Genomic DNA, 11326 nt, shown 5'->3' with positions numbered 1-11326 from the left:
ATTTTGTATGACAAAATATGACAGAAGTGAAAAGGAAGCATAGATTCCATGGTGGGAGTTCGGTTGTTTGTTTTGCTCTGTTTTAAAGAGAAATTAGAGAAATGAATATATTCAACATCCTTGTAAACAGTTGTGTCTTTAGAGACTATAGATCTCTATTGCTTCTCATTCATTCTTTAAATGAAGGTTTGTGAGAGACTCATTGCTAATTTTCTTAAATACTAACACATTATCAGTATGAAAGTATTTTTAAATAATTCAGTCTGTGGTAAAGATACAATGCCATGTATTTCATTGGAGAAACTAATTTTTTCTTGATCATAGTGCTAAAAGATAAACATAAACTCTCTGTATGAACAGTAAAGTGTGAAACAGCAATACATTTTTTCCATTGAGTTTGAATATAGCTGAGATAAAACATTCATATCTCCTTTTATATAGCAGAGCACAGATATTTATTAGATGCAGCTTACAGTGTTGTGTTTTATGATTACAGATACAACTGCCATAAGAACCAAAAGCAAGACCTAAAGCCTGTATAACTTAGCATTTATGTAAGGTTATGATCTGATATGTGTTCATCTAAAAAGGAGATGCATAGATGGTGCCAGAATGGAATAGTAGTAAGAATATTTTCCAGGTAGTAACATTCATGTAGACTGTTCCCTATGAAATATAACTAATATCCACAAATTGTATGAATAATTGTGTGGTTGTATTTACAGAGACAGCTGTCCTTCTAATTTCTACTGTGAAGTGTGTCATTAAAAAATTAAGGATATTGGTGTTTATAATTTTTGAACTGAAATAATAGCTATTTATTTTGATGTATTGTTCTGACATCATGCTGCACTTAGTAACCTGTGCACTATTAGCTATATTTAGAAATATTTAGAATAATGTGAAAAACATGTAGATATTTGTTTCAGTTATATTGCACTAAGAATTCCACAAATGACTTTGAAATTCATATACATAAATGTTATGTAAGTGAATATGCATATACTACATACATATATAACATTAATATATAAACATCTTTAATATATTATATTTATCTCTATAATAATGCAATGTAGAATTATAACATGAATTTCTGAATGTAATCTTTTTCTTCTTTTAAGATATCGTTCTTACAAATAAAAGGAGTTTTTATTAGTCTTATTTGTGTGACACCAAAGCAGTGGTCTCTCTTTTTAACTAATTTGTTAAGATATCCCATTATTCCCCCAGGATCTTGCACAACAAAGTTCTGATAATTTGATGCACAAAAATTAATCAATTTCAATGTATATGTGCATGAATAGTATTTAGCATAATTTATGTAAAAATAACTTATCTTGATATATTATAAAATTTACATAGAATCAAAATGACTGTTTAATTTGGGTCAAGCCACTAAGAGATGGACCAAGTTTGCAAGAGTCTTGGAATGATGACAAAATTTATCCTGATGGTCAACACTAACTACCTGTTCAACAAATATTTATCACTAAAACCTGACAAACCATACACACAAAGAGACATATACACATACACACAAACACTCACACAGAAACCCCCACACATATATAAAACTTCTTTTAATTAAATTGCCACCACCATTTAAAAATAAAAATACATATTTTATATGTTTTATTTGAAAATGACTTCTATGTATCATGGAACAATTAACATATTTTGTGATGCTTTTCCTTCCTAACAACAGAAAAAAGTTGTTTCATAAAAGAATATAAAGGGTTTTTTTCTTATTCGCATCAACAATTTTTTTCTGTATTTACAATAGAAATGTAGATAAAGGGTTGGAGAGAGGACTCAGTAGTTAAAAGCACTTGCTGCTTTTACACAGTCCCAGGTTTGGTTCTGAGCACCTATATGGTGACAGACAATAATTTAGAGCCCTAGTTCAATGTCTTTGTCTGGCCTCCAGGTACATACAGAGTGCACATATGTACATGTAGCCACTAGCACATATACAGAAAAATAATTCTCAAAAACAAAAATGCAGATGCTGAACTTACCTGAATTTAGAAAAGCTACTGAATTAAAATGAGAAATGGTACAAAAGATTGGCAGTGAGTGGAAATACACTATTATGTCTATTAGAAATAAGGTTTAAGGGTATAAGCTTGTTTTTCTTCAAGCAGTTGGCTCTACTCCAGCTACTGCACATAGCTGTATAGAGTCTTAGATAAATTGCAGACCTTTGGTAAACTTTGTGTAAACAAAGTCCATGTGAGTTCTAAGTTCTATGTTTATGATGCATTATCTGTATTACTTTTCATGTAATGAGATTATTCTAAGCCATACAATCCAGCATTGAAAAGTATGACACATTACTTCCTGTCATTTTTATATTTTTGGAAGAATATCATTATTTGTAATGATTATATAGAAATTTTCTTTTCTTTATTAGTGAAACATTTTTAAAGACCAGTTTTATTATATCCCAGGCTGAATGTTAGCTAAATATTATCTCAACCTCCTCATCCTTCCTGCATCTCCCAACAATCGTGACTGCAAGACATACATCACTCTTGACCATTATATATTAAAAATATATATTACTAAGTATTGATTGTAGAAACATGTGTGAGATGATGAAATTTTAACTGTACATATAATAAAATTTGATTACAATCAACTTCACATTAACTTATTTTGTCTCTATCAATTATCTGCTCCTCCTCTATCTCTTCCAAAATAATGGCAATGCTTTAATTCATGGAATTCTATACACCTAACAGATTTGCCAAGAGAAATTCTAATTTAGCTAAATATTAAAAATACCACATTATGAAATTAGTTATTAATGTCACAAAGAAACTAGATTTATATGAATGCAATGTCTAGAAATAGTGAACATTAAAATAACAACTAATCCCAAATCATTTTTACTACTTTTATATTTTTAATCAAATATAACATTTCTTCTCAAAACTTCCTATTCTTTTTCAAACCCTTTCTTTCATCCTGTGCCATAACCTCTCACTTCAAACCTACGTCTTCCTTACTGTGATAAGGAAGTATTATTTTACACATACATGAACACTCATATATGCGCATGCACTCACATATGCAGAAATACATAAATTAAGATAGGTAAGTTAGTTTTTGATGTTTATGTGTATATAGTTTCACAAAAATCTATTTTTTGCTTGGACAACCAATGAAGGGACTCACATCCCTTGCCAGTCATTACTTACCTGTATTTTTCGTGTAAAGATAAGATACTGTAATCATTTTTCTCTTCCATATTGACATGTAACTAAATTTTTACAAATAAAAATTTTAATGTTCAAATATTCTTTTATTTTTGACCTGTAAATATATTTGCACAGGTATATATTTTATTTTATTTTAGATTTCTGAGACAAGGTTTCTCTGTGTAGCCCTGGTTGTCCTGGAATTCAGTCTGTAGACCAGGCTGGCCTCAAACTCAGAAATCCACCTGCCTCTGCCTCCCAAGTGCTGGGATTAAAGGCATGTGCTACCACTACCCAGCTACAAGTATATATTTTATAACTATTTGATTATTTATTTCATCCAGATATCATATACCACATATGTGTTATATTTATCTATCTCCATTTTTCTAAAAAATATCTATTGATAATTAAAATTGAGTTTTTCCTGGACACAATGTGATATTCAATGCCTTATATACCATTTTGATATTACATGTTAGTGGAAGCCTTTTTCACTGTATACAAATAAGTATCATTTTAAATATAATCTGTTATGTGTTAAGAATCTTGTGAAGCAATAATCTACACATTCATGAACCTGCAGTTATATATGTTTTATAAAAGTATAGTGTATATTTTCAAGCACATACATACAGACACACAAATACATGCACATACAGAATTTTGATACATCATACTCTAGTGTTGTTGCAAAATAATATTTTATATGCCAAGTATTTGAAAGCCAATCACTGTTTATTTGTTTGTTTGTTTTTGATACAGGAGAATGAAGGAACACAATCTCACAGTAATGACTGAATTCATCCTAATGGGCATCAGTGACCGCTCTGATTTGCAGGCCCCATTATTTGGGCTGTTCCTTGCCATATACATGACCTCGATGGTAGGTAATTTGGGAATCATTGTTCTCACCACAGTGGACTCACGCCTGCAGACACCCATGTACTTCTTTTTGAGACACCTGGCTATTACGGATCTTGGATATTCTACAGCCGTGGGACCCAAAATGTTGGAAAATTTTGTTGTAGATCAAAATACAATATCATTTAGTCTTTGTGCCACACAACTAGCTTTCTTTCTTGTATTCATTGGTAGTGAGCTATTCATTCTCTCTGCGATGTCCTATGACCGCTATGTGGCTATCTGTAAGCCTCTGCTCTACACTGTTCTCATGTCACAAAAAGTATGTTGGGTTCTTATGGCAATGCCTTATCTCTACTGCACATTTGTGTCTCTTCTTATCACAGTGAATATTTTCACTTCATCCTTCTGTGGCTATAATGTCATTAATCATTTCTACTGTGACTGTATTCCCTTGTTGTCTCTACTCTGTTCACATGCAGAGGAAATTGCATTTATTGTTATGGTCTTTGCAGCTTTTGATTTGATTGTGTCTCTACTTATTGTTCTAGTATCCTACACGCTTATCCTTACAGCAGTTCTCAGGATGAACTCTGCAGAAGGCAGGTACAAGGCTTTCTCAACATGTGGGTCGCACCTGACAGTGGTGATAGTGTTCTATGGTACTTTAATATTTATGTATGTGCAGCCTCAATCTAGTCATTCCACTGACACTGATAAGGTGTCTTCAATCTTTTACACCCTGGTTATACCCATGCTGAATCCTTTGATCTATAGTTTGAGGAACAAGGATGTAAAATTTGCCTTAAACAGGACTTGGAGAAATATTTGTAAAATCTTCCCTTAAAGGTTTTCATACAGTATGAATCCTACAAATTAGGGAGAAAGATAAACAATCTCTAATAAGAAGGTAATAAGAGCACACAGGCTCAATCTATAGTTAAATATTGGTGCTTTTGGTGAGGATTTAAATTTCCATGTATCATAAATACCTCAGTAAATATTCATGCAAAAACATTGCTTTCTTTGAGAAGACACAAAATTTTGTGGTAACTAATTATATACAAATCCAAACAGGTTTAAGGAGGTTATTTTTTTAACACTAGAATCTAGAGTTTTAAGGAATAAAATTATGTGTGCTATTAGTAAGTGCTATTCCCAATCTAAACAGTTTTGTCTGTTTCTACATTTGTGTTCTTGTACATGTTCTGATTATGACTGGTCACTCTGTTTGAAATTTCAAACACACAAATTCATTTTTTACATTTCAAATGTTATCCCCTTTCCCCATTTCTCCTCCAAAAATTCCCAATCCCAACCCCCATCCTCCTGCTCACCAACCCACCCACTCTTGATTCTCTGTCCTGGCATTTCACTATACTGGGGCATCAAGCCTTCACAGGAACAAGGGCCTCTCTTCCCATTGATGTACCACAAGGCCATCCTCTGCTACATATGTGGCTGGAGCCATGGGTCCCTCTATGTGTACATTTTGGTTAGTAGTTTAGTCCCTGGAAGTTCTGTAGGTACTGGTTGTTTGATATTCTTGTTCCTCCTATGGGGCTGCAAACTCCTTCAGCTCCTTCAGTCCTTTCTCTAGCTCCTCCATTGGGAACCCTGTGCTCAGTCCAATGGTTGGCTGTGAGCATCCACCTCTGTATTTGTCAGGCATTGGCAGAGCCTCTCAGAAGACAGCTATATCAGGCTCCTTTCAGCATGTACTTCTTAGCATCCAAAATAGTGTCAGAGTTTGGAGACTGTATCTGAGATGAATCCCCAGGTGGGACAGTTTCTGGATGGCCTTTCCTTCAGTCTCTGCCCTGCAGTTTGCCTTCATATTTACTCCCATGAATATTTTGTCCCCCTTTCTATTAAGGACAGAAGCACCCACACTTTGGTTTTCTTTCTTCTTGAGATTCATGTGGTCTGTGAATTGTATCTTGGATATTCAGAGCTTTTGGGTTAATATCCACTTATCAGTGAGAGAATACCATGTGAGCTCTTTTGTGATTTGGTTACCTCACTCAGGATAATATTTTCTAGTTCTATTCATTTACCTAGAATTTCATGAATTCATTGTTTTTAATAGCTGAGTAGTACTCCATTGTGTAAATGTACCACATTTTCTGTATCCATTTCTCTGTTGAGGGACAACTGGGTTCTTTCCAGCTTCTGGCTACTATAAATAAGGCTGCTATGAACAAATTCTTACTGAAGCCCTTGCTGACAGGAGCCTGGTATGGCTGCCCCCTGAAAGGCTTTGCCAGCACCTGACTAATACAGATGCAGATACAGTCAACAATTGGACTAAGACCAGGGACCCCAATGAAAGAACTAGGGGAAGGAGTGAAGGAGCTGAAGGAGATTGCAACTCCATGGGAAGAACAATAAACTAACTGGGCTACACAGTGCTCTCAGGGGTCTTAACCACCAACCAAAGAGTATACATGAAGGGATTCTTGTCTCCAGCTACATATATAGCAGAGAATGGCCTTGTCTGACATGGATGGGAGGGGAAGCCCTTGGTACTATGGAGGCTTGATGCCTCAGCTTAGGAGGATGCTAGAAGGTGAGGCAGGAGTGGGTGAGTGGGTAGAGAAGCATTCTCATAGAGGTAAAGCAAAGGAGGAATGGATGGGGGATTTGCAGAGAAAGGGGATATCATTTGATATGTAAATGAATAAAATGATTAATAAAAATAATAAATAAATAGTTTATTACTTTTTATATATTTCTACTAATTTGCCAGTATCACAGCTTTAAATTTAATATCAGGATTTTTTGTTCCAATATAGGAAGAATTTGAGCTGAGAAAATTTTATATTTTATAAAATTGTGATTAAAAAACTTTAATATGTTTGGGTTAAATTATAAATACCATAGGAATGATAAGAATGGTTGTTGAAATATATTCTGTGGTCTTAAGCTTTATTCTATAAGCAGTGTGACATTACTGGTTCATTTAAACAGTTATTAAAATATAGAAAATTTGTTGTAAATAGAATCTTAATGTGAAATTTTGTTTTCGGAAATAATTTTTCTCCCATTGCCCCAAACCAGATTAAGGCAGTTAGATACCTGAATTCTAGTAAAAATTTAGAGAAAAGAGATTTCTCATTCTTCAGAAATTATTCTGGTTTAAATGAACATCAAACAGGTTCATACCTTCTGACATTTCCAGAAACAAATCCCAGAAAATATTAAAGGCAATGATGTGTGAAAAAAAAACAAGCAAAATGTTAATTGAATATCTAGAACTATTTGTGAATAGTAATACATGAAGATATATTTGAACATGAAATTCAAGTTTAGTTCAAATTTGTTTACCACTCATCACATTAAGGGATGTGGTGGTATGAATCTGCTTGGCCCATGAGAAGTTGCAATTTTAGGAGGTATGGCCTTATTGTAGGATATATAACCTCAATAGAGGAAGTGTATCACTGTGGAGGAAGTGTTTGGAAACATCATATATATGCATAAGTCTGGTCAGTGTAATCTACACCTTTCTCCTAGCTTCCTGCCAAAATACAGCCTCATTCTGGCAGCCTTTGGATCAAGATGTACAACTGTTGGATCCTACAATACTATGTCTGGGTGGACACTGCTTTCCACCAACATGATAATGCATTATATCTCATAAACTGTAATCCAGCCCCAATTAAATGTTTTACTTTATAAGATTTACCTTGGTTATGTTGTTTTTTAACAACAATGAAACAGTAAGTTAGTCCTCACTGAGGTGACTTCCAACTCATTAAAACTTAGTTGCTCAGAGTCCTGTGTACAATATGTATAGTGTCTTCAGCAATAGGTGATTAAGTTTACATTTTTGGAAGAAGCCAAGGGAATGGCAATAACCTGTATTGTTTTGCCTTTCTTTGTGATTCAATAACTCAGGGATTCCCATATTTAGCACTGAGGATTTTCTTGGGGAAAACACAATTCTCCAAGTGGTATAATTTGTTATTAAATGTTCATATACATATACAAATATATGTACACAGACACACACATACACAAACATATGTATACATAAATGTTTGCTTACATTAACATAAAATAATATTTCCCTACCTTAGGGTTATTGATCCCTACTTCCCTCATTCATCAGTACATCAGAAGTCAATAAAAATTTCTGGGAGTCATTATGTTTTTCTTTTCTTTTCCATCTTTTTTTTCTAATAGAATGCCAGATCCTGCTATCATGTTCCCAAATTGAAAGTTTATTTTTTCATCACAATTAAATCTGCCTAGTAAGGCAGATGTGACATATAGCTTTAATTCTAGCATTCACCAGACTCATGTAGGTGGACATTTGTAAATTTTAGGACAACCTGGTCAGTCTACAGAGCTAGTAACAGGATAGCTAAGGTCTCACAAAGAAATCCTGAAACATATGTGCTCTAATGAACTTCATTTCTTTCAAGTTGATAAGGAAGATTACCCAGCACATGGCCATCTCTCATCAAGTTAACAAATCAGAGTATCAATTTACATTATTGCAGCTCACTCTTGGCTCCAAAGTCTCATAATCCTCCTATAACAAAGAGTGAATTTAGTTATTCTCTAAAATATATCTAAGCATAAACAGTTACAATGGTGCTTAATCATCCAAAAACTCTACTGAGGCTCAAGACAGTCACTTACCAGCTCTGGCAAAATAATAATGATAATGATAATAATAATAATAATAATAATAATAATAATAATAATAATAACCCTATTTCTAAGATATGAGAACCCAGAATAAGCATTCACATTTCAAAAATGAGCGATGGAGTCAAATAAAGAAATTAGTGGAACAAAAACAGCCCCACATAATACAGAAGGAAAGTTTAAAAAATCCTATAATTCCATGTATGTTATCAGGGGCCCACAGTGACATTAGCTCAATTCTAACAATATTAAACAAACTTTATGCTTGAGTTCTAATAGAAAGAGAATAATTTTTAGCTTACACCAGTTCACCTGGCACTATAAATTTCCTTTTTTACTATTCCATGGTCTCAGCATCTCCAACACCTTGAGGTCAACATAAGACATTATACTTATTTTATTTGTTAATTTTCTCATCTATCTATCTATCTATCTATCTATCTATCTATCTATCTACCTATCTATCTATCATCTATCATTTATCTATCATCTATCTGTCATCTATCATCTATCATCATCATCTATGCCCTCGGGCCGGCCAATCTGAGTCTCCCTCAACTGGCAGGAGAAAGGAGTCCTAGTCAGGTCAACAAAGTGTAGGCAAAGAAATGATGGCAGAGACGACACATGGAAGTACAGGATCTGAATGTATTTCTTAAAAATGGTGCCAGGCGGTGGTGGTGCATGCCTTTAATCCCAGCACTTTGGAGGCAGAGGCAGGTGGATTTCTGAGTTCGAGGCCAGCCTGGTCTGCAGAGTGAGTTCCAGGACAGCCAGGGCTACACAGAGAAACCCTGTCTCGAAAAAAAAAAAATTGGCATCAGACTTTTATAGTCATTGCAAAAGAGAAATGCAAAATCTGGCAGCTCAGTAGTTGAGGTACAACTGAGGCCACCCGTAACATACTGGGTCTAAAGCAGCCACCTCTTCTGGACAGCCACTGCACCCTCAGGCCCAAGGGCTCTGGGCCCAGGGGGCTGCGGAATGCATGAGGCTCGAAGCTTGAATCTGAATGAATGAATCTAAGTCTAAGTCCTAGTCCATCTAAGTTTTTGCACAAAGTGAAAAACCAGGCTTATATAGTATACAGAAAACAGGGCAAATGATAAGTCACATAGGCAGGTGACAGTTACATCAAGGTCAGTAAGATCACATAGGCAAGTGATGGTTAAATCAAGGTCAGTAAGATCAGGTATTCAGGTGTGAAGTGGAAGAGCAGTGGTGCCTTCCCCACTGGAGCTATGTTGGTATTCCCATGCTAATTCTCTGGGTCTGCTGGAGGCAAGCACCAGGAAGTTCCAATCTAGCAATTCCTGAAAATATCCTTAAGTGAAGGAAGCCCTTCTTTACTCTCTGGTATGTAAAATAGTTCTGTCTTCTGTGGGACTGCCCTGAAAATTCTAACTATGAACAGTAAGCAATGGTGCCTGAACTCTGTTGCTAACTCTGAGGACATTCTATCTGATAAGGCAGCTTCCTTGTGAGAAATGCCAAGCTAAGGACAGCTTGGAAATAAATTAGGATATATTGGAAACTTGTCCTTGCCAGAGAGCAATGCCCTTTTTAGCCCTTTATGAATCATTTCTTGGGGTACTGTATTAGTCAGGGTTTCTATTCCTGCACATACATCATGACCAAGAAGCAAGTTGGGGAGGAAAAGGGTTTATTCAGCTTATTTCCACATTGCTGTTTATCACCAAAGGGAGTCAGGACTGGAACTCAAGCAGGTCAGGAAGCAGGAGCTGATACAGAGGCCATGGAGGGTTGTTCTTAACTGGCTTGCTTGAGTTCCAGTCCTGACTTCCTTTGGTGATAGAATAGAAACCCTGACTAATACAAAATTGGTACCAGGAATGGGGTATTCCTGTGACAACCTGACCATGTTTTGGGGAGGACTGTGGAAGGACTTTGGAACTTTGTGCTAGAAGAGCCACTGTTGTTAAGAATTCTGTGGGATGTTCTGTAGGAACTTGGAAGATCATGTTGAGAACAGTGCAGAGATGGAGGCCTGGTTTGTGAAATTTCAGAGGGAAGATTAAAGACTCTTATCAGGGCCATGTTGTTTGATTATAAAGATTCTGTGGTTTGGGTTAGCTGGGGTTAAAGTATCAGCTGTGATTAACAAGATACTAGAACTACTAAAGTGAAAACTTTGTATTACTGGGACTATTGATGCTAGTTAGCTGAAGCTAAGAAATTAGTGGTGATTAAGAAGAGACCACCATAACTGAGGTGACATTTTCTGGGAAGTGTTTTCTGAGAGCACAAAGAGGCTGTGTTCCAGAGATAGCCAAGGTTGTACCTTGTGCTGCGGCAGGACTTGGTAATGTGTAAGAGTCACCCAGGTGGTACTGGTCTTGAAGGCATGAAATGGTCATGTAGTGCAGCTGAGGTTTGGCACAGTGAGAGGCCGTGGAAGGCCACTGGTGAAGGGGCAGCCTCTGTTTGCAATTGATGGCCCAGGACTAAAGGGGTCATGCAAAGGAGTTGAGGCTTGGCACCATGAAGACAGTCTATAAGAGGCTATTTGTGAAGCCTAGTTACAGCGAAAGACAGCAGTGTTTTGGAAATGCCAGTACCATGCAATGACCACCAAG

General features: G+C 35.7%; 1 protein-coding gene across 1 annotated transcript; it reads left to right on the top strand.

Annotated features, from left to right (window-relative positions):
• Positions 1–3975: 3975 nt before the first annotated feature.
• Positions 3976–4917, top strand: LOC116092102 (olfactory receptor 8K3-like). The gene has a single exon (XM_031373458.1). It carries the CDS (start codon positions 3976–3978, stop codon positions 4915–4917), a length of 942 nt encoding a protein of 313 aa, XP_031229318.1.
• Positions 4918–11326: the final 6409 nt, after the last annotated feature.

The sequence above is a fragment of the Mastomys coucha genome, unplaced genomic scaffold (assembly GCF_008632895.1).
Source record: "Mastomys coucha isolate ucsf_1 unplaced genomic scaffold, UCSF_Mcou_1 pScaffold15, whole genome shotgun sequence".
NCBI classification, from domain to species: Eukaryota; Metazoa; Chordata; class Mammalia; order Rodentia; family Muridae; genus Mastomys; species Mastomys coucha.
Note: the sequence above shows the minus strand (reverse complement) of the source record. Positions and strands in the feature narration are given on the sequence as shown.